General features: G+C 35.5%; 2 protein-coding genes across 3 annotated transcripts in view; one reads left to right on the plus strand and one right to left on the minus strand.

Moving 5' to 3' along the window:
* Positions 1-4,891: 4,891 nt before the first annotated feature.
* Positions 4,892-8,415, minus strand: LOC117343387. Its single transcript, XM_033905728.1, has one exon. It carries the CDS (start codon positions 8,413-8,415, stop codon positions 5,872-5,874), a length of 2,544 nt encoding a protein of 847 aa, XP_033761619.1. The 3' UTR covers positions 4,892-5,871.
* A 9,249-nt stretch (positions 8,416-17,664) lies between these two features.
* LOC117343443 (disintegrin and metalloproteinase domain-containing protein unc-71-like) overlaps positions 17,665-24,863 on the plus strand; it is a 104,974-nt gene continuing 97,775 nt past the window's right edge. For both annotated transcript variants that reach the window (XM_033905791.1, XM_033905792.1), the window contains exon 1: positions 17,665-17,849. In XM_033905791.1, coding sequence (XP_033761682.1) covers positions 17,768-17,849 — 82 coding nt within the window. In that variant the 5' untranslated portion in view covers positions 17,665-17,767. The remainder of the gene's footprint in view (positions 17,850-24,863) is intronic.

Here is a 24,863-nt window from a genome sequence, read left to right on the forward strand (position 1 = left end):
ATGGTCTATACCATCATTTCTATGGTCTATACCATCATTTCTATGGTCTATACCATCATTTGTTTGGTCTATACCATCATTTCTATGGTCTATACCATCATTTCCATGGTCTATACCATCATTTCTATGTTCTTTACCATCATTTCTATGGTCTATACCATCATTTCTATGGTCTATACCATCATTTCTATGGTCCATACCATCATTTCTATGGTCCATACCATCATTTCTATGGTCGATACCATCATTTCTATGGTCCATGTCTATACCATCATTTCTATGGTCTATACCGTCATTTCTATGGTCGATACCGCCATTTATATGGTCGATACCGTCATTTCTATGGTCTATACCATCATTTCTATGGCCGATACCATCATTTCTATGGTCTATACCATCATTTCTATGGTCTATACCATCATTTCTATGGTCCATACCATCATTTCTATGGTCTATACCATCATTTCTATGGTCGATACCATCATTTCTATGGTCCACACCATCATTTGTTTGGTCTATACCATCATTTCTATGGTCGATACCATCATTTCTATGGTCCATGTCTATACCATCATTTCTATGGTCGATACCATCATTTCTATGGTCCATACCATCATTTCTATGGTCGATACCATCATTTCTATGGTCCATGTCTATACCATCATTTCTATGGTCGATACCATCATTTCTATGGTCTATACCATCATTTCTATGGTCTATACCATCATTTCTATGGTCGATACCATCATTTCTATGGTCGATACCATCATTTCTATGGTCTATACCATCATTTCTATGGTCGATACCATCATTTCTATGGTCCATGTCTATACCATCATTTCTATGGTCGATACCATCATTTCTATGGTCTATACCATCATTTCTATGGTCTATACCATCATATCCATGGTCTATACCATCATTTCTATGGTCTATACCATCATATCCATGGTCTATACCAACATTTCTATGGTCGATACCGTCATTTCTATTGTCGATACCATAATTTCTATGGTCCATGTCTATACCATCATTTCTATGGTCCATGTCTATACCATCATTTCTATGGTCCATGTCTATACCATCATTTCCATGGTCTATACCATCATTTCTATGGTCTATACCATCATTTCTATGGTCGATACCATCATTTCTATGGTCCATGTCTATACCATCATTTCTATGGTCCATGTCTATACCATCATTTCTATGGTCGATACCATCATTTCTATGGTCCATGTCTATACCATCATTTCTATGGTCCATACCATCATTTCTATGGTCCATGTCTATACCATCATTTCTATGGTCTATACCATCATTTCTATGGTCCATGTCTATACCATCATTTCTATGGTCTATACCATCATTTCTATGGTCTATACCAACATTTCTATGGTCGATACCATCATTTCTATGGTCGATACCATCATTTGTTTGGTCTACACCATCATTTCTATGGTCCATGTCTATACCATCATTTCTATGGTCCATGTCTATACCATCATTTCTATGGTCTATACCATCATTTCTATGGTCTATAACATCATTTCTATGGTCGATACCATCATTTCTATGGTCTATACCATCATTTGTTTGGTCTATACCATCATTTCTATCGTCGATACCATCATTTCTTTGGTCTATACCATCATTTCCATGGCCTATACCATCATTTCTATGGTCTATACCATCATTTCTATTGTCCACACCACCATTTATATGGTCGATACCGTCATTTATATGGTCTATACCAACATTTCCATGGTCGATACCATCATTTCTATGTTCTATACCATCATTTCTATGTTCTTTACCATCATTTCTATGGTCCATACCATCATTTATATGGTTCATACCATCATTTATATGGTCTATACCATAATTTCTATGGTCGATACCATCATTTCTATGGTCGATACCATCATTTCTATGGTCTATACCATCATTTGTTTGGTCTATACCATCATTTCTCTGGTCTATACCATCATTTCTATTGTCCATACCATCATTTCCATGGTCCACACCATCATTTATATGGTCTATACCATCATTTCTCTGGTCTATACCATCATTTCTATGGTCCATACCATCATTTCTATGGTCCATACCATCATTTCTATGGTCTATACCGTCATTTCTATGGTCTATACCATCATTTCTATGGTCTATACCATCATTTCTATGGTCCATACCATCATTTATATGGTCTAAACCATCATTTCTATGTTCCATACCATCATTTATATGGTTCATACCATCATTTATATGGTCTATACCATAATTTCTATGGTCGATACCATCATTTCTATGGTCGATACCATCATTTCTATGGTCTATACCATCATTTGTTTGGTCTATACCATCATTTCTATGGTCGATACCATCATTTCTTTGGTCTATACCATCATTTCCATGGCCTATACCATCATTTCTATGGTCTATACCATCATTTCTATTGTCCACACCACCATTTATATGGTCGATACCGTCATTTATATGGTCTATACCAACATTTCCATGGTCGATACCATCATTTCTATGTTCTATACCATCATTTCTATGTTCTTTACCATCATTTATATGGTCTATACCATCATTTCTCTGGTCTATACCATCATTTCTATTGTCCATACCATCATTTCCATGGTCCACACCATCATTTATATGGTCTATACCATCATTTCTCTGGTCTATACCATCATTTCTATGGTCTATACCGTCATTTCTATGGTCCATACCATCATTTCTATGGTCCATACCATCATTTCTATGGTCTATACCATCATTTCTATGGTCCATACCATCATTTCTATGGTCCATGTCCATACCATCATTTCTATGGTCGATACCGTCATTTCTATGGTCTATACCATCATTTCTATGGTCTATACCATCATTTCTATGGTCCATACCATCATTTATATGGTCTAAACCATCATTTCTATGTTCCATACCATCATTTATATGGTCCATACCATCATTTATATGGTCTATACCATCATTTCTATGGTCTATACCATAATTTCTATGGTCGATACCATCATTTCTATGGTCCATGTCTATACCATCATTTCTATGGTCGATACCATCATTTCTATGGTCTATACCATCATTTCTATGGTCGATACCATTATTTCCATGGTCTATACCATCATTTCTATGGTCTATACCATCATTTCTATGGTCCATACCATCATTTCTATGGTCTATACCATCATTTCTATGGTCGATACCATTATTTCCATGGTCTATACCATCATTTCTATGGTCGATACCATTATTTCCATGGTCTATACCATCATTTCTATGGTCTATACCATCATTTCTATGGTCGATACCATTATTTCCATGGTCTATACCATCATTTCTATGGTCTATACCATCATTTCTATGGTCGATACCATTATTTCCATGGTCTATACCATCATTTCTATGGTCCATACCATCATTTCTATGGTCGATACCATCATTTCTATGGTCTATACCGTCATTTCTATGGTCTAAACCATCATTTCTATTGTCGATACCGTCATTTCTATGGTCCATACCATCATTTATATGGTCTATACCATCATTTCTATGGTCGATACCGTCATTTCTATGGTCTATACCATCATTTGTTTGGTCTATACCATCATTTCTATGGTCTATACCGTCATTTCTATGGTCTATACCATCATTTCTATGGTCTATACCGTCATTTCTATGGTCCATACCATCATTTCTATGGTCTATACCATCATTTCTATGGTCTATACCGTCATTTCTATGGTCTATACCATCATTTCCATGGTCTATACCATCATTTCTATGGTCTATACCATCATTTCTATGGTCTATACCGTCATTTCTATGGTCTATACCGTCATTTCTATGGTCCATACCATCATTTCTATGTTCTATACCATCATTTCTATGGTCCATACCATCATTTCTATGGTCTATACCATCATTTCTATGGTCTATACCGTCATTTCTATGGTCTATACCATCATTTCCATGGTCTATACCATCATTTCTATGGTCTATACCATCATTTCTATGGTCTATACCATCATTTCTATGGTCCATACCATCATTTATATGGTCTAAACCATCATTTCTATGTTCCATACCATCATTTATATGGTCCATACCATCATTTATATGGTCTATACCATAATTTCTATGGTCGATACCATCATTTCTATGGTCCATGTCTATACCATCATTTCTATGGTCGATACCATCATTTCTATGGTCTATACCATCATTTCTATGGTCGATACCATTATTTCCATGGTCTATACCATCATTTCTATGGTCTATACCATAGATACCATCATTTCTATGGTCTATACCATCATTTCTATGGTCTATAACATCATTTCTATGGTCTATACCATCATTTCTATGGTCGACATCAGATATATATCTAGAGAATCATATAAAGAACCTGATGAAGGTGACCTGGAGACCTGTAAAGGTATGCAGAACAATTTGTAAGGGGAGACAACTCAAAAATAAAATGGTGCACAAGATGGTGGTGACGGCGTTTTTTGTTTGTTTTCCCTTTCTCTTTTTTCATAATTCTAAGATATTTGTTTGTTTTGGAATTATAATTAGACATTGTCGTTAAGCGCGGATTTCTAACAGACGATTAGATACGTGTGACAATATATCGAATGAGGTCACCGAGTGCGAATTCTAATTTAACCGGATCCGCTGTGACAGTGATGTGCACAACATAAAAAACGATGACGGATTGTTGCCCATTATTGATATGAAATATGATGACGTTCGTAATTTCATCGTTAATAAACCCATTAGCATGCAGGTCGATCTGTAACGATGTCTATGTATTGAAACAAATCTTTGATGTCATCAATTATCCTTTATTTAACGTATCCAGCAGAAGTTAGTCAGGTTATTCATTCATTTTAACATTATGCAAGTAACGTAGATAGTTTTTGAAGTTACTATCGGTACACATTGTACCTGGGAGTCTGTGGTGTATTTTTGTATACAAAGTAATAATTCTGGACGTGTGTTGAAATCGAGGATCGTAGCATTTCGACCGATTCCTTCAAAGCTCGGATTGGATCGCTGTTGCGATTGTTTCGGACATTTCTTGACAGGTCCGGTTATTTCGGAGTTGCCACGATTAATGTTTGTCGGTCAATCGAAAACGGTTTTTTTTTCTTCTTTTTAACATAATTACAGTCGTTGTTATTGAAGAGGGAAAAAAAGAACACAAAGAGAGAGAGAGAGATCTAGTTGACTGAAAGCCGCCCATCTAGGAAAACCGATATGTACATAATTTTACTAAAAACTGTAAACAGTAATCTAGAGTTCTAAGACTCTGATGAAATTATAATTATTTTCAAGTGTTCACGCTTCAGTCAGTATATATGTATTATGCTTAAAATACAGCGCGATACTGAATTTGTCAAGTTCCTGTGGTGGCAACAAAATCTGGTGACCTATTCGGACCAACACTGAACTACGATGTTTGTATATTAACAGTCTTTTAATTACTTGACTAATTAGTGTCAAACAACACACATATCAACTAGTTTAGTAACAATTATATTGTTAATGCTTGCTCGGTGTAAATGGAATTTTAATTGCACGGGATTCAAATCTAGAATCGATATATTTCCGTTTCAAATGTCTTGTTTTCATGTAACGGCAACACGATGGCTGGAAACGATTGTTTAAGACATGTTCCATGTGATTTTTTGAACGCACAATCTGGAAAAAACCCGCCAATGTGATAGTTTAACAAGTGTCACCAGCCAGTTAAATGTTACTGGTTTATTTATAGCTAATATTGCGATGACGGATTTAAAACGAAGCCTGGCGATCAGTGAAACTCCAATCAATTGATTAACTTCCGCCCTCTTGCTTCCTGTGCCGGATATGGGTCCCTGATCCGTAACGCCGTCGGAGCTTACGATGGTCGCTTAATAACGGAACACGTCGAGGAAGTAGGCAAGCAAATGGTTTGTTTGCGTCATCAAATCCAGCTTCTATTCGACCGTTCGTAACAATGAAGCCGCAGTGGCTCGCGTTCAGTACATGCGAGCCGCGACTGACCTTCACGCTCCAATTGATCCCGATTCTGACCTCTAGGAAGTTGGATTTGAGTTGTAGAGACATATTATTAGGATACATTCGGATAAACTTCGGTCCGGCATTGATAGTAACTTCTCCTCGTTCGTTCTGAATGATTTTGACCCCGTTGATTTTCACGACAGACCATCCGTTTTCACTGTGTTCAATCTGTGCTTCTTCTGCTAATCTCGCCGCGCGTTGTGTATCATTGCCGCGTTGTGAAGAGAACAGGAAGTCAACAGATAAATCATTGCGCAGGTCAGAGAATACAGGTTCTTCTTCTTCGATGTCCTCGTGGTCAAATTTATAACACTTGAAGTTATTTGCAAATATAATGTGTTCCGTTGTCATTTTGACTTTCCTCTGTAAGAATACTTCAACCTCCACGACCTCGAGGTCCTGTGTGATCTTCGCTGCCGGATGAAATACGTAACAGTCAGTCCCTTGGCCACTGACCAGTGCCACCATTTTTTTCTTGTGATTGACAACCCGGATTACCTGATCTACAGTCATCTCGACAGAAAAGTCGTGACGTAATAACACAGTAATCAGACCAGCTTCCGACAGGTAGATCGCTGGATACCGGAAGTTGGTCGACTGACTTCCGGTGTTCGATGAGGTGATAGGGTACTGTAGATGCTGGTTTTGATGGCCTAATTGTTGGTCTGCTTGTTGAAAAGATGACACTGTGTTATAAAAATTTGAGTTGGGAGCTGTCATATTTGTTGGATATACCGGGTACGCAGAATGACCAGGTCCATACTGGGTCAGTGCCTCCGCGAAGTACCCATTGTCCGTGCAAGGATGCATGGGAAACATACAGGTCTGTCCTTGGAAATGGTTTGGGTATCCGATCTCGGGATTGTATGCCGGGAGGTGGGATGCTCCCCCAAATGTTAGAGCCTCGGAATGGGATTCTGTGGTGGGACATGTGTTGTCTCCATTGCTATAAGCAGTGTACTGACTGTTATAGTTTTGAGTGGGAACAAATGGTTCGCACTCGGGATTAAGCGAATATTTCGGAAACAGTGGAATATTTTCATTGGTGCTTGTAGGTATAGAGTCGATAGGTTTCTGTGTGTCCGGCGAATCGGGAGTCGAACTCGTAGCTGTTTCGGCCTGGTTTTGATTATTAATCTGGACGACTATGTCTTCTGAAAACGTGTCGACATGTTGTGATGCGTCGATGTCGTCGGCCGACGTCAGGGGATCGTACCATGTTTCACTAGGGGTTTCACAGGGTGTGTGCGATATATCGGCGTCGCCATAAGATGACTCATAAAAATCTTGTGTATCGTTTGGTTCCGCCAAGTCGCTGAAACAAGGCCGTGGTCTTCCGTGCAATGTATTTTCTTCTTCCGCAATATCACACTTTTTCATCAGTCCATTTGGTGATTGGCATTGAACTTCTGGGGTGTTCCCCAAGTCATCCATAGCTAGAGAGAATTGGTGTGCATCATCGTAGTTGTCAGTGATAGGATACTCAAATCCACCATTGCAACTTTGGTAATGAGTCGTGTTGACGTTAGCGAAGCCCTGATGCGAAAAGACGACATTATTTGCGCCTGACATCTGAATTGATCCTTCACTGAACATTTCGGACGCGGTTCCAATTGCCGTGTCTTGTACATAATTAGCCTCGGTAGAACAAACAACACTTGATCCGCCATTATACGGACTGAACACAGCATACGAGTCGTAAAATTCAATTTCCCCGTCCATGTCCTCTAATGCCGTCAGTGCCGAGTTGCCGGAACACGCTTCTATTTCCGTTGCTGATCTAACCGTCCCAGGAAGCTCACTATTTTGGTTTGGTTGAATACTTGCGTTTTCTGCCAGATAATCTGCTCCAACTGACGAATGTTGGTCAGAAGTAGCCATTTCTTCAGATTCAATAAGCTCTGTCATTATCTTGTTGAGTGTATCGCGAACTGCTTCCTCCACTTCGATTTCTTCATTCGTTTCCGTATTCGTTTCCGTATTCGAAGTGTTGCTTCGGAGGTTTTCTCGACTTGTTTCCTCCTCTGCGTCAACAAAAACATCCTTCCCCTCTTCATCTATTGCTGTATCTTCTGATCTTGAAGTCATCGTGTCGACATATCTGTCAGTATCATCGCTACTGTCGTTTGAATCATCGCATTTTTGCCAAGTCTGTGTCGAATTGTCCTCTTGGCGTACGATGATACATATGCCATCTGTATCACTATCTTCATCAATTTCATCGTAAATGTCATCTTTCATCTCGAAAATCATGTCATTTACAATTTCCCTTGCGATATTGTAAGCCACAACGTTAGCCCCGTGAATGGCTGCCATTTTGAGTCCCGTCTTCAGGAAAGTTGTTTCTTGTCGTTAACCACAAGCTTGACGTTAGTTACGCACACTATGTATGACGTTTTCAACATAACAACGGGACAGTTAGTTTGGGAAAAGACAACGTCATGAATTGTTACGTTTTGAACCATTATGCATTGTTGGAGGTCAAAGGACACGCCAGTGGATCCCGGCACAAATCCTCAACGTCCCATGGGATTTGTGCGAATTCCCTTCGGTACATGTTAGAAAAAAATAACGGGTTGACATATGATTACCTGACTCTCTTTGTAAATGTAAATAAAGTATGTTCGACAGTTTGACAAGAAAACTGCTGGAAAATCAAGGTAACAGTTAAAACGATTCATCCGGTTTTTCCCATTACAACACCACTCGAAAATCGAAAAACGAAAAAAGAAATATGAAAATTTCTAAGTTATAACACCGAATTTCGACTTCAAAAACAAATATTGAAATATGAAAAATTTAAATGTAAACATCAAAATAGGTAAACAGAAAAATACAAAGTCGAAAAAAGTAGAGTATTGAAAATAACGCGATTTCGCTCTCCACTGCGCCTACGGATCAACCAACCATGTGACAGGGATTCTTGATATTGTTTAAAATTTGTTCGTCTCGATTTGTTTCGTGTATTTTTTCTAGTTTGGAGCACGTTACTTCACCGTCTTTTTTTCTGTTGTAGTAGTTCTTGTTTTCAGCTATAAATATTATCTTATATTTTTAACCACCTTGGTTTCATTTATTTTTCACTGTCCATCATTATATGATGTACAAAGAAATACGATGCTTAGACATTTATCATGGTACAGTCTTATGACATATGAAAGCCTTGTGTATGATAAAAATGCCTTAGATTTAAAATCAAACGGTCATAATTGTAAGCATATTCAAACCTTTATTGTTGATAGCGGAATAATTTAATTTTGCTTGTAACAAGCATTTTCATTGGCTCAAAAAATTATGTTATCATCTCATAACATAAAAAAAAATAAACTGTGACGTCAGCGGAGTAATTGTTGTTCACGGGATTTTGTATTTATCGATGTGTTTTTAAATATCTGGAGCAAAATAAACATGTTAAACTTAATGAAAATATTTCTTATCGTTGTTAATTAAATTATAAGGGTTAACTGTAATATTTTTTACGTTATTGAGCAATAAAACAAAAAAAAAAACTGGGGTGTACTCTTTTCATAAACCGCTTCGCGGTTTATTCAGAGTACATCCCACGCATGTGGGTTAATGTTGCGTCCCGTTTTGTTGCTCATTAGTGTATTCATGTAAAATATACATTGTTGTACATTGTTGCAACTTGTACATTCCAATGACGTCACATTGTTTACAGATCCCGCGTTGTGTCTGCACTGCCTGACACGAAGGCTTCATTCTGTGTTTTTTAGTGTTTTTGTTAGTTTTCTGATAATTCAATTGATCAGGTAGGATTAAACAACCCCAATCAATATGAGGTGTGAATGTAATTTTAAGTTTAAACCGCATGTTGCGAAAAATACTTCAACTTTCACTTTGTCAGTGCATTCGTGATCGCAGCTTCGATCGGCTGTCATGGCAACGACGAGGACGGTGGTTTCATCACAGTGACGAATTTACAAACTTGCACGTGTACAGCCGAACACTTCTAGCTATACCTTATGTCTTTGGAAATCATCTGTAGTTAATTAATTGAATTTATTACGATCCATTGCATTCATTTATTAACGTTTGTTCGTTTCTATACGCCGATTTCGATACTTAAAACACTGAAGAGTTCCAATATTGGAGAATGAACATTAACACTTGCTCTATGAATCGTCCTAGAGCACCCGACTACCCTAAATCAATACTTATGAAACAGGTAAGAGCGTGAAGGTAATTGTATGAGAACAACGAAAAGTGCTATACATTCTTACGAAAATGACAAACATCGTCAAAATTACTTAAAAAGTAGTCAATTAATCGGCACTTCTCCAATTAACACCAGTTTATAACGCCGTTATGTAACCATACTTGAATAAATAGAAGAATGTACAGCACTTTTTCTCGGTTTCTTAGCACGATGAATAAGTGTATCATATTTGTTTGTACGACAAAATACGTTGGTCGGGTCAGAGACCTATATACTAGGGACTCGCAACAACCGCTTTTCTCGCATAGTCACGACCTCACCTATTGTTCTCATAACCGGAGGTATATTTAGCACGAGATCTAGCGAGACCAAGCGCTGCGGCTGCGCAATAGGTGGATATCGGAGTTGTTTATATTAGTGACATATGCCGTGCCAAGAGATGGCGACGACTGTCTGTGCACATGTGTCACCGCGTTTGGCCGAGGTAACTTCACACTGGCGATAGTTATACCTATGCACTGTAATGAAAAAAGCACCATTTTTCTGATTCATATAGAAACACATGGAAAATGTCGTCCGATTTTCTGCCATTAGACGATGATCTATTTAGATGTTATAGAGAAATATACTGACGACGATTCTTATATTTTCGATAGTGATACTGACTTCAGTCAGTGCTTCCCTAATTATACCGGACTCTTACAAGGGGAAATATAATCACCTGTGTTATTTTCTTTGTATCTAAATACACTTTATTAATGACAACTGTCCAAGTATTGAATTACAGATGCTTAATCTTTTCTTGCTAATGTATACATACCGACGACATGGCTTTATTTGTTAACTGCCCAGAAGATTTACAAATTATGTTTGGATATATTTGTTAACTGCCCAGAAGATTTACAAATTATGTTGGATTCTGTATATGCATATACCATAAAATGGAATCTGGAGGTCAATGTTGATATAACTAAAATCATGGTGTTTAGAAATTGTGGACAAATAAAAAATAATGAGCCATGGAAATATAATAATGAATAATAATGACAATATAGAAATTGTTGACAGTTTTAAATTATTCGGTATGCTGTTCAACTACAATGGGAAGTTTTACAAAACACAAAAACATTTTGCAGAACAAGGCAGAAAAGCTTTATTTTCTCTGACAACTTCTCTTAGAAATCATTGCTTGAATGTAGAAACTTATTGTTTTATTTTTGATTCGTATGTAAATAGTATTTTACGTTATGCATCGGAAATATGGGGATTTCACAAAGCACCAGATGTCGAAAGCTTACATTAGAAATTCTGTAAAAAAAAATACTTAATTTAATAAGGTGCCTAAATCAACTTGCAATGACTGTTTACTGTGAAATGGGTAGATTACCATTAACTATTATGAGAAAATTAAGAGTGTTCAAATATTGGTGAAACAGTCGGATAATCTGGTATTGAAAACATGTCTTGATGAAATGGTAAATGAGAATGACGTGTGGATATGTGACATTAAGAATGAATTAGCCGCTTTAGGTATTGAGTACATGTTTTATTCTAATTCACCAGTAGACTATGTTTTTAAAAGCATTGAGCAGAGATTGACCGATGTTACAAAACAAAACATGTTAACAGATATCTAGTTCTTCGAAAGGTAGATTATATATCGATATCTGATAGATAGCCACTGTGTACAGTTTTAAACCTATAGAAACTAAATATAAATGTATGTGGAGCATCATCACACAATTTAAATATAGAAATAGGTAGACATAATAATATTACCCAAAGAAATAGAACCTGTAACAATTGTGATTTGGGTGACATCGAGGGCGAGTTTCATTTTTTTTTATATGTCCATTATATACAGGTCTGAGGGTAAAATGTATAAAACAATATTACTACAAAAGACATTCTGTTTTTAAATTAATCCAACTATTATCTGTTAATAATGTTAGAGAGTTGTCAAATTTAGGTTACATGTAATATCTATATTTGGCTTGCAAAAGACAAAATTTATTAGTGTAGATAATTTTATATTGAACAGTTTTCATGTACATGTATGTAACACTCTCCTGTACACATCTGTAGTTGTTTAATGTTATATATCTTGTATACCTATAGGCCTTATAGAGCTCATCTGCACCCACCACTAGACCAGTGATTCGTTGATGTATTTCACCAGCAGTTTTACAGTATAAAAACCAGCATTAAAACTATGCCTTTTATCTTTTTTTTAGAGATATTTCTTGTTTATTAGACAAATGCTATAAAAAAGTCTTTTCTTATAAAAGTCTTAAGTAAAATGAAAAAAAAAAAAAAACACTGTCATGTTTGATGATTGATAATATTTTATTATTTAGTATTGAAACTTTGATAGTACTTGGGTCATGTACCAATGGTAGATCTTTTCTTCTTTGGCATTCTGAAAAAAAAATCAAGTTTAATAAGTATTGATACATTATGGTATAGAATAGGCAAAGAAGCTTCTATAAGATTTAAATTTGAAACATTCAAATTTCAAATACCCTGCAGTAAATTCATATACCCCAAATGTTGATTAAACACATTCGTAAATTCAAAATTAACCTAAAAACATATATATCTACATATGAATGGACTCATTTAAGTTTAATTAGGGAATGAGGACACACCTGAGGGATTTTTGTCTTCAAGAGTACAGGTAAATATTTAGATTGTATACTGCACAGCATGCCTTTAGTGAACTCTAGTATTTTGGGGAGATGGACATGGCCAGCCTCAGGACAGGTGTTGACAATGAGACACACCTGTTGATTGATGTATATCTCAAAGGTAATAAAGGTGTGGCCAATGTCCTTATGGTCTGGATGGAGTGGGGGAGCCCAGGTGATCACCATGACAATATTTTATTCTGTAGACCCAGAAGTACAGGTACATACAGGTATATACTCTACATATATTCTGAATGGACCCCCTTTGAGTTTATTCGGAGATGCCCAATGACTAGGTGTAAATGTTTTTATCAAAGGTGAGGTGTGATCAATGCCCCAAAGGTTGTGGGGGGTATATATATCGGTCATAATGGGGAAAAAAATATATAACATTTTGATTTTATCAATTTCCCACACAATACAATACAATATATACCACAGTATTTAATGTTTTGCTATGTGCAAAAGATATCATAGCTATTATATTCCAACACACTCATTCCTCGATCAATCCCTGCAATTCTGTATCAAATATCTGTTTTGAAACACTAAATAATTTACAAAAAGTACAATATTTAATTTAATTTACATTAGACTGATTTATGTTTTTTTTCAATTAGTTTCAATTAATGCATTTCTTTCAATAATGGCTTTATTATTCATGAGATCAATGTTAACAGAAGTCATGGTTATACTATATAAAATTCTACAGATTATAGCTATCAAATCACTAATCTAATCATAAATATGATATTAAAGTTGAATTGAATATAATTAATGGATAGTTTAAATTATATACACCTTCCAGTTAAAAATAAAATAGACGATAGTATACCAGCCATCGTTTTCTCTTGGTTTTTTTCACTAATTTTCACTGGGCAATACCTAAATATTCACAATGAATTACACAACAAATTTGACTAAACGCGATACAGTAACTATCGAGCAAGAATTATTTGAAAACCATTTTGAAATTGGTCAATAAATAAAAAAGGAGTTAAACTGAAACCATGTAGCACTGTCCTTAACACCAGCCATTCACAGTATAACCATAATTTGTTTTGTTTACTTATTTTCACTGGGCAATTACTAAATATTCACAATGAATTACACAACAAATTTGACTAAACGCGATAGAGTAACTATCGAGCAAGAATTATTTGAAAACCATTTTGAAATTGGTCAATAAATAAAAAAGGAGTTAATCTGAAACCATGTAGCACTGTCCTTAACACCAGCCATTCACAGTACAACCATAATTTGTTTTGTTTACTTATTTTCACTGGGCAATTACTAAATATTCACAATGAATTACACAACAAATTTGACTAAACGCGATAGAGTAACTATCGAGCAAGAATTATTTGAAAACCATTTTGAAATTGGTCAATAAATAAAAAAGGAGTTAAACTGAAACCATGTAGCACTGTCCTTAACACCAGACATAAGCGGCCCGACATAAGCTAACCAGCGCGGTAATCGCCGTGAAAAGAAGTTGAACGGTCACATGTGCAGTCTTCCGAACATAAAGTACGACGGAATACGTTTGAAACACCAGTTTACATAAAAAAAATTGCACTTACGTTTGATTCCCGTGATTTGTTATCGGACAATAGTCTTCTATGAGCTGTGATAAAGCTGACCGTGTTTCAGGCGTACTTTCAATATGGCGTCTAAACATTAGGAGCAGCCATGCACTCTGGGATAAATCACCCGAACTTCCGCTCGGCGGTGACGTTTGGTAAGCCAATGAGCTTGTTGCGAATCCCTAGTATATAGGTCTCTGGGTCGGGTGCTCTGGCCATATTTACCGACCAAGTGTTAATGTAGTCCTTCGTGCCGGTCACGTGACCACGCGAGAACACGAGGAACGACGAAAACATCCCGATAAAGACGTTGGACACCTAACATTAAAATCCGATCAAAAAAACAAACAGAACTAACCGGGAAATCATTAAATATTGAATTTATATTAAAACATGACGTTTTTTGTTCTTTTTAATTATAAATGCAACATTAACCCACATGCGCAGTTTTTTGTGTTATTGCTCAATAACGTAAAACAAATATTACAGTTAACCCTTAAAGATTTACGTAAGTAGGTATACAGGTCAATATTCATAGTGGCATCTGCCTAGCCGTTAATACCTATACTGTAGTCTCTTTTAACCTTCCAGTGTCCTTTCTGTTCCTTTATCCTCTGTTTTCTTACCTGTTCTTCTCGCTGCTCTATGTAAACATTAGTGTCAGGCCATTGCTAACTTTTCCACATGTAGACTTTATTTATTTTACAACAAATGCGAAACAAGTTATATCAACTTATATTATTCACGCTTGTTGGCCTGGATGGAAGCGCCCGATCGGGAAATCGAACCCCGGTCGCCTAGGTGGAAGGCAAGTGTGCTACCAATGTGCCACCCGACTTAATTCGGTCCATTATTTACATACAAATCCCGATAAGACAGGTCCTTAATTTGAGAATTTCGCCAGCTATTAATGCTATTTATGGTAAACTACTGCTGTCAACTGGCAAGTATTGAAACAATTAATATTGGCGACAAGCAGCTTATCGGCTTGTCATAAGGCAGTTGGCACAAATTTCCAATCCGGCACGGTCCACAACGTGTATTATTTGGGCAGTGATTTCAGAATCTGTGCCAAGTTCCTGGAGGCTGTGCCTTTTCGGCGTTGTCAAAGGGTGATAACTCTTCCATGCTTATCATTATTTTATATAAGTAAAAAAAGTGTCCAATTCTATCAGAAAAAAAACCATCGTATGTTTTTTGTAAGACTTTGCGTTAAATGAATCTCCATTTTCTCTCTTAATGTAGCCGCCGAGGGAAAGTCAACTGATATACAACCATTATAGGCCTTTCTTTTCTCCAGATTTTCTTCTCTTTACCGGGACATGAACCCGAGACCTCTCAACTCCTTGATATTTCAGTTCACTAAGCATTGGAGTTACCTGGGGCCACAGGGAAATAAAAAATGTTGTGCATTCTATTTGTAAACCTAGCTTATTTTCAGATTTTTAAATTTTTTATTATATTTTTTTTATTGATTGATTTTTTTAGGGGAGGGGGGGGGGGGGGGGGGGGGGGTACTTCATTTTTAAAATACAGTCAATAATTATGTTATACAGGTCTTAGAAAACCGTTGTCAGATTCGTCTGAAAGCAATAACGCATGCTCTGGTACAAGTGTTTGGACCGCAATTTGACGCAAAAGGCCCTGTAATCGGCCCTGAAGTGAATAAGGTGGCATAAACTCATTTATATGGGCGCGGACCGCTATAAGTAGCTAGTGATGAGATACATGTACGTGTACAGTGTAGTTAGTCTATCTATATTTTCGAGGTCCCAGGCTCGAATCCAGGTGTGATTATAGCAGCTGGGTTACATTTGACAGGATTTTGAAACTTTTTCGTTAAAAAAAGTACAACAACGAATATCACTTAAATTGTGATCTAGATAATAAATTGGCCTTACGATACATATTTCATTAATGGATTTCAGTTGTTAATGAGGTTTTAAACCTTTTATTTTCTGACATTGTTTTAGAAAATTTGCAGTGTCTATCATAAATACACTATATGCCCATTTTGAGCTGAGAACCATTTCTGATCATGTATGTTAATATACAGCTATATAGCCAAGATATCATCTGCAGCTACATGTAAAGCTATATACATGGCCGAGTATTTTGGCATGTCATTGTACTGTGCATATAACGAGATCCTGCTGGAAATACATCGGCATTATAATGATAGGTTTCTACTGTCACATAAAAAGTCATCAAAAGTTACTTTAACCAGGGACGTATACGATGTATGTCTCTGCTTCAAATAGCTAAGCTGTTTTTAACATCCCTGTCTTGATATCAACTATTTCGTCTAAATTATTTACCTAGAGCCTAGTACTTCAACATATCGAGTATCTTGGCAATATGATATTGACAACGGATAATTAAATATTTTCAGCGAGAAGAGATGTCTCTGTTAAAGGTATTTATAATCTACCTGGATAAATCCACATACATCATTATAGTCGATAGGAGTAGATACATTTCTGACTGTCCTGTGGTCTCCACAATGTCGGTCCCTAGCACCACAGGGACTTGGTAATAACTCTAAATCCACGGGTTCATACTAGCCTATATACATATGTATATGGATCAGAGGTTGGGAATTCATGTCAAGTTCCCGTGTCTAGCATCACTAACGAGTCCTATAAAGACGAAAACAGCAAGCCTTTAGATAGGCTATCTTCAGATATTCGTTCATATACATTTAAGATATCAGAGTGCAAAACATCGTACCATAGCATTAAAAATGATAGTGCATAAAATGTAGGTCAAAGTAATTTCCAACGTATAAATTTTCGAATATAAATAAGCCTTGGTCTCTAATCCTGTCAATTTTCTGTAACACTTACGCTTGATGCATGAGCAATTTTCATAATAGACTGGAACTATCAAAACATGTCAAAACTATAAAAAATAGAATAGATCTAGCCTATGGTTCAACTTTTAGATTTCTAGAGAAACCTACTTAAACGCTGTTTTTTTCAAACGCAATTTAATGAAAAGAATTATTAAGGTAAAACTGCATGGATAAGTTACGCATATAATGTAGGCCCACAGCACTTCATGCGGGAGTTATGTGCCCTTGGATTTACGAAACTATCCTCAGCTCACCCCAAGCCGCAAACCCATTCAGCTGTTTGTTGTTACACAGCGTAGTACGATCGTAAAGGCCATGTGAGCATGTGAAAGTTCGAAAAATTATACCTCGTACAACGGGGAAAATGGATACTGTTCTCAAATTATTGACGGGGATTATTTTGGTGTGTTTCCCTAAATATGGACTGTTTGCTTCTTCGACGACGGGTGAGTTAATTGTTTTGTGTATTGTAAGACTGGGTGGACTCTTGTCATGTTTTTGAATATTGATTGTTTTACTAACGGTACACGGTAAGCGTGAGTCATGCACGCTACAAACACGTATGATAACCATCGTCCTACCGATCATGACACAATGATGGTTCTTAAGACACAGAGAAAAAAAGATACCGTTGTTATTAAATGTTCTAGTTTCCTTTTGTCCGAATATAACTAACCCTATCAAACGAGTAAGAAAGCATTCGACTTACCTATAACGTTACTGAAATCATTTCTAACGTTAGGGACATTGGTTGAAGGCTGAGAGGGTCTAGGCCCTCAGGGATCTTGTAAACATGTGGAAATGGTTACTTAAATGAAATGGAGGAACGAATATTGAAGGTTACAGACGTTTTTGAAAACTTCGTTTGGAAATTAAAAAAAAAATCAGAACAGTTCCTGGACAAAAAATTAAAAGCCCTAAGCTACTGCAGTAGGCGTCTAGATCTACAAAAAATGTACTTATTGTAGAACATGTACAGTAAAGAACGAAGAATATTTGTATTTTTGTATGGGTGTCTTATTGTATTTTGTTAGCTTTGATAATTTGAGAGAAATTGAAGAATTAGTTCTAAAAAAAAAAAAATAGAAAAAAAAAGATTGCCTATCCAGGATATTTCTACACTGTCAAAAAAAGAAGATTGATAATCGTTATAGTTCATCCAATCATTACCATAAAACTATACAAATTCAATACCTTTTGTTAACATTATGACAAACCTGAGTGATATGTATCGGGCAATTAAATAATTTTGAAGTGATGTCAGCATCTGTACATGTATTTAAACATGCACCATATATTAATCCGTCAATAACCCCTTGTCTTGCAATTAAGCCCACCCATGTCTATTAAAATTGAAAAAAATAATAACATTTTGCTGTCTGACTTTTAGAATTTATTTTAGCCATCTGGTTTTGTAATTACAGGGTAAATATATGTATGTAACAGAGGTGACATATATGCATGTATACATATATATACTGTACTCCACGTAATAACTGCACCTGTCTCTGTAAATGCCCCCCCCCCCCCCCCCCCAAAAAAAACTTCCTTACTTTACTGATCTGCCAATAAAATCTTTAGTCTTCTTACCAATGCAAAGATTGTTTTCGCTTTCAGCTACATTTAAATGTATACAGTTAAATGAAAAAAAAAAAATCCACCCAGAATTTTCATGGAAACGTTTGTATAAATTTGTAAGAGCACAATGTGCTTATTAGATTGAATACGGTAATATGAATCAGAGACCCAATTTATTATTATGATATTATGATATCAAAAAGTTTTCTAGACCTGATGCTAGCTGTTAATCCCAGTGAAATATTAACCTATGGTCAGTTCCTGAGCCCATCATCGATCGTCAGTTAGCTAATTTCTGAGCTATATATTTGTTTCATAAAACAAACAAAAAATCACCATAATATACGGTGATACAGTATTGGCTGCGATTCCTGGTAGCTGCTCGTTGATGCAGAAGTAGCATGCTGAGTACCGTTTTTATCCATACTTGGATGATTCATCTTACCTTTTTGTCAGTCTAGATCAATATCCTTACTGTATACATACAGGTCACTGTGTATACTCTGTCAGTACTCCACTGAGGAGACATTTGGATCATGCAATTTTTATGATACTTTAGAATGATGTATTAGACTGCATACACAATTATGACTGGATTTTACATAATATATTAAATATATATATGCATGTAATCTACCAGAAAAATGCAAGTATAGATTTTGCTTTTCAAGTAAAACTTATTGTCAGCGTTATCAATTCCCACCCCCCCCCCCCTCCCATTTAGGAGAGATATACATGTGTATCAACAATATAATCAATATATTTGAATCGATTTGATGATGTTTTTTTTTTTTTTGAATTTTACGTAGCTTATAGTTTTCAAAACATTTAGACCCTAGTTGCAATACACTCTGTCATGCAATCTCTATAAGCCAGCCTCAACAAATATCGGTCCCTGGTGGATCTCGGACCCAAGCTGTTTTCTCAAGATCTGTTGCATGTACTTTGTCGGTGATGTGAGGGTAGTTTCTATTCATGTTAAATGTATATTACACAGGACTATTTATCCATGCATAACCAGCAGTGTGACATGCTGGCGTACAAATTGTACAAAGAGGTCCCAGATGCGTGTTATAACAGACAACAAGGCCACAGGAGGTGTGTGTCACAATCACACAGGGTCACAAGGGTGTCAACTAATTTTAACACATCATAGACAAATACAAAAACAATGGGAAAAAAATATAAAATGTTATGTCTATTCGACATATTTGAAACCTGATATTTCAGTCGTGTCATAAAAACAAATGCTATTAAATTATATATTACATACATGTGCCAATGATGTTTCTGATTGAGTCAATAGAGGTTTAATGAATTAAGTCTTTAATACAACCTCAAACTCAAAGTAAATACAGTACACATTAATCAAAATTACATACCAGGTAATTAAAGTTCACCTATTTTTTGTACCACAACTTGATTACCAGTTTTTCTTTCCGAGTTCAGTTCATATGAGCTCAAAAATAGAGCTGCATATACACACAATAACTCGGTCCAGGTTGACTACTAGGTTTCTGAGAGATCTGAAGTTTGTAATTAATTATAACTGCATGTGTATAATGTAACATAATGGTTCAAATCTCAGCATCTCATAATCAGAAAACAGTAACTGATGCCAGACCGATATAAAAAGTCAGTATTAAAGATACCAGAATAATTCAAATCAAACTTAGTAAAATGTGAAATAAAATTAAAAAAAACAGTATAGTTTATTGTTTATGTCTTGAACAAGCTATATAGTTACCTGCACACTTTGAAAACAAAAATTGAAGAACATATATTCAGTGCACAGATTTCCCTTCTCTGTAGGATCTGGTAATTAGGCCACATTCCCAAAATCGACCCAGTAATTTCCCAAGTTTGACCAAACTTTTCCCTAATCTAGAATGTCTATCACTTGAATTAAAGTGACAATTAAGTCTAACTAAATATTAAACTGATGATGGTGTCTATATTGATGACAATTTCGAAACCAGCAAACTGTCAACAGCTGATGTCATTTTCCCATTCTCAGGGATAAAATGTCAACCGATTTCCCCAACTTTAGGACAATATGGTCCCACTATCTGGTTAAATCCTGGTACGGATTCTTTTTCTAGTTTGGTTGAATTCTTTAGAATATATGTTGTTTGTGGTTGATCATGATGACAATGGCCACTGTCATCGGGCCTGGTATATATATCTTACCTGGTGTACACCTGTACTTTGGTAGTATCTACAGGTGAAAAACCTGTCTGTATAGACATCAGTGTTTGATTAAATCAACAAATACTGCTAATCCAGTGTAATCTGTCCGGAGATCAAATGTACACTCTAAGACAGGTCTGGCGGGGCATGGATTAGAAAATCAGGTTTTTTTCAACATGTACTCCTCTATGACACTTGTTTTAAAGGATTGAAATAAAATTGTTATGTCAATATTGAACCTGGATATTGTATGTATTTGATCCAGTTACCGGTTTCGTTAATGGTCGGTAAAGGAATTTGTTTGAGTAGTTGTTCCACAAGGTAATATTTACTTTGACGTAATACATGAATACATGTATACATACACCCAGACACTTATAATGATACCGGATATTTATGGTTTGTGGACAGCAAATGATACAATACTGCAATGAGACTAAATTGCTTTGTGCTCAGACACTAAATCTAATTTGTATATAGGATACAGGTTTAGTATGCTATCAATGAAAATGAAAAATATATGTTTATTTATAAACAAAATAGTTGATGTGATTTTATATTAAAATCTTTGTAACTAATTGCTTGGGGCACTGGTTCCAATATGTAAATATAAACATGTATATATTTGTAAGTAAAATATTTTTTTATAGGTATTGCTTCAAGCATGACACTGTCATATATCTTCCTTTTGAAGTGGACATTTACTTAAGGGGCTTGTAGCCCAGTGGTTAAAGTGTCCCTGACACTTTATCACTGGCCCTCCACCTCCGAGTTACAAGTTCGAAACCCATGTGGAGCAGTATAAGTAGCTATAGCCTGGAACTGACCATTGGCTGGTGGTTTTTCTCCGGGTATTCGGCCTTCCTCCACCTCCAAAACCTGGCACTTCCTTAAATGTTAATAGGACGTTAAACAAAATATACCAAACATTTATATAATCAGTCTATCTTGGTGTTAGTCAGTAAATCTATAATAACAAAAGTCTTACAAATCAGAAAAGTAGATTAAACAACAGTGTTGATATAGATATTCTGTAATAGATAAAATTTGATTAATATCGAGATAAGGGGTACCATATCTACCGTATAATCCCTGTTCACCTATATTTTCATGTAATTTCGTTTGAGGTTTTTTTTCAATAAAGAAAGAAATTAGAACATTAAAAGGAAGTTTTTTGTTAGTTGAAGTTCTGGTTGAAGTTCTGTAATGATAAAATTCATCTGACAATTAAGTGACAAGTGTCTGTGTATTTTGTGTGTTTTGATCATGAGGTTTATTATGCAGCAATATAAAACAGGTGTGTCGGTCCTATCTGTATTTTCAAAACTAAATGAAATCTAATTATGTGAATTAATTGGCCATGACCAGACTCTGCCTGAACAGGTGAGCCATTTCTTGTTGAATTACAGATAGGATGAAGGTACGAAATATTCCACATGTCATTTGACATACGACCATTACATCCTCTAGTCAAAGGATTTTCTCATTTTCCAGAAAGTTAGTGTTCATGAGCATGACAATTGGTGAAAAAGTTCATTTTTCAATTAAAGAAAAAATGTTTTATGCATATATGTTTTGCCTTGAAGTCGATAACAACTTAGAAGTTGGTTTTATTTAAGGTAAATTGTTTTTGATACATTGAATTAGATACAATTTTATAAAGTGAATGCCAGATATCTTTTTTTTCGTTTCACACTTATGAAATAAATTCTCAATCATTTTTCTGGGTAAATTTTTGGCCAAAGATAGACTGCTTTGAACATTAATTTCCCTTATGACATTTTGTTGTTTTTTTCTCAATTGCATGTTCATACATTTGTATTTTTTTCATTCAAAAAGTGTTAAGAAGAAATGCTGATCAGAATTTATTTCAGGTTAACCTTTCAAAAGATCCGATAATGAAACTGGTTTCTATTCATCAAAGTTAAATTAAACATGAAAAGAATCTGTGTTTATATTTCCCCCAGTTAGCAAAAAGTACCGCTGTATTTTCCAAATGGAAAAAGTATAGAGGCCCCTGTTAAATAATATAAGGACCAGAAAATCACCGATTTATCTCCTTACTGATAAACATGAAAATCCAATGCTAGTAAAAAATAATGTACAGTAGAGAATAGAGTTGGGCGGGGCGCCTATAATTGAAAAAAAAAAAAAAAAAAAAATGATCATCGATGATGAATTTTTAAAGGGCATTTAATTGGAAATTTCTGAAAATGTTGGTGAAAAATCTTTGGCATCGCATATATTTGTAATGTTACTGAACGAAGATGTAGGTGATTTACAAGTGAAACTTATTCCCATCAATACTAGTTCATTAACAAAAATGGATGTATGAAGTTAAAAATTTAACTTGAGATGATTTTTGAAACATTTTAGTAGTAACATAAAATTGATTGGGCTTTGCTGAATTACCTTGTTAAGAAAGAATGAAAGTACATGGCTGAATAATTTTGCATGCTTTCACAGTGATGGAATTCAGTTCATGACTGATGCTTAAATTTTCAGTTAACATTTAATGTATTTTTGTTAAGATCATGCAGGAACAGTTTCTAGAGGAATGAAATTGATTTAAGTCAGGAATTCAAATTCGTTTAGCAATTAGTATCCTCATTAATTCTTTCTCTCGGAATCTATCAGTCAAGATCTGAGCCAAAAAGAAAATTATCATAAAAAATATTCCTTTGATCAACATAATCATCTTAATTGTCTAAAAAGATAATTAAAAATGGTGAGTAATGAGGAGGCACAATCTGTTGTTTGAGGAGAAATGGCGATAGAGTCTGATGGAAACGTCTGATACGGTATGGCTCCCGGGGTCATAACGACCTAAAATCACATCTCAAATCGCATCCCCGTACCTCAGGTACTAGATGATCCACTTCTGTCTTTGTGTTCATAAATTAAGATCGGAATGATCTGACTCAATACTACATGAGAATTATTTATTGATTTTCTCGTCGAATCGATCAAACAAAAACATTTTATCGGATAAATCTTGCATCATGTTTAGTATTGATGTTGCTTAAGCATGCACACCTACTCGCCTCTTTGTTGTACGCATATGAAATATTGAACACAATGCGAGAATCAACGAAAAATGTAAATGACAACCACACCATCTGTTGATGGGAGGATTATGACATGTCTGGACGTGCACTAAATGTATCAAACAGTTTAATTGGGTTTTATTTCAAAGAGCAAAATGTGTTACACATAACTTTATTGTTCTGTTAGTTGATAATTTACACATAACATTTGACTCTTTGCATGGGAATTATTTTCGATACACCGACAATTATTTTTGAAATTATGAAATATTCTGGCATACAAGTTAGATTAGTTATGATGTTGTGTCCCAGTTACAAATTAAACGTTATTCAGCCTCGTTGTTTAGTGGCTTTTCCAGGATAAAGGTATCATTGATGTCTCTTTTTTTGTTCTTACTATTTTATCTGTATACAATCACTTGTGTTCCTTTTTAATGTGCTAACTGTATAATTACTGTAAAAATACTTACAGACAGCTTTTAACATTAATTTTGTGTTTTGCCTTTTGAAATTACAGGTGCAATCATATCATAATTGTATATTGTTAAATTTTAAAAAAGAGGAAGATTTTAATATGAGAGAGATAAATTTGACAGTAAATTGACACATGTACAGATATTTGACACAGGTACAGATATTTGACAC

Source organism: Pecten maximus, chromosome 15, assembly GCF_902652985.1.
Source record: "Pecten maximus chromosome 15, xPecMax1.1, whole genome shotgun sequence".
NCBI lineage: Eukaryota > Metazoa > Mollusca > Bivalvia > Pectinida > Pectinidae > Pecten > Pecten maximus.

Excerpts from the sequence above, each read along its gene's own strand:
- LOC117343387 (XM_033905728.1), bottom strand. The coding sequence starts at position 8,415 with ATGGCAGCCATTCACGGGGCTAACGTTGTGGCTTACAATATCGCAAGG.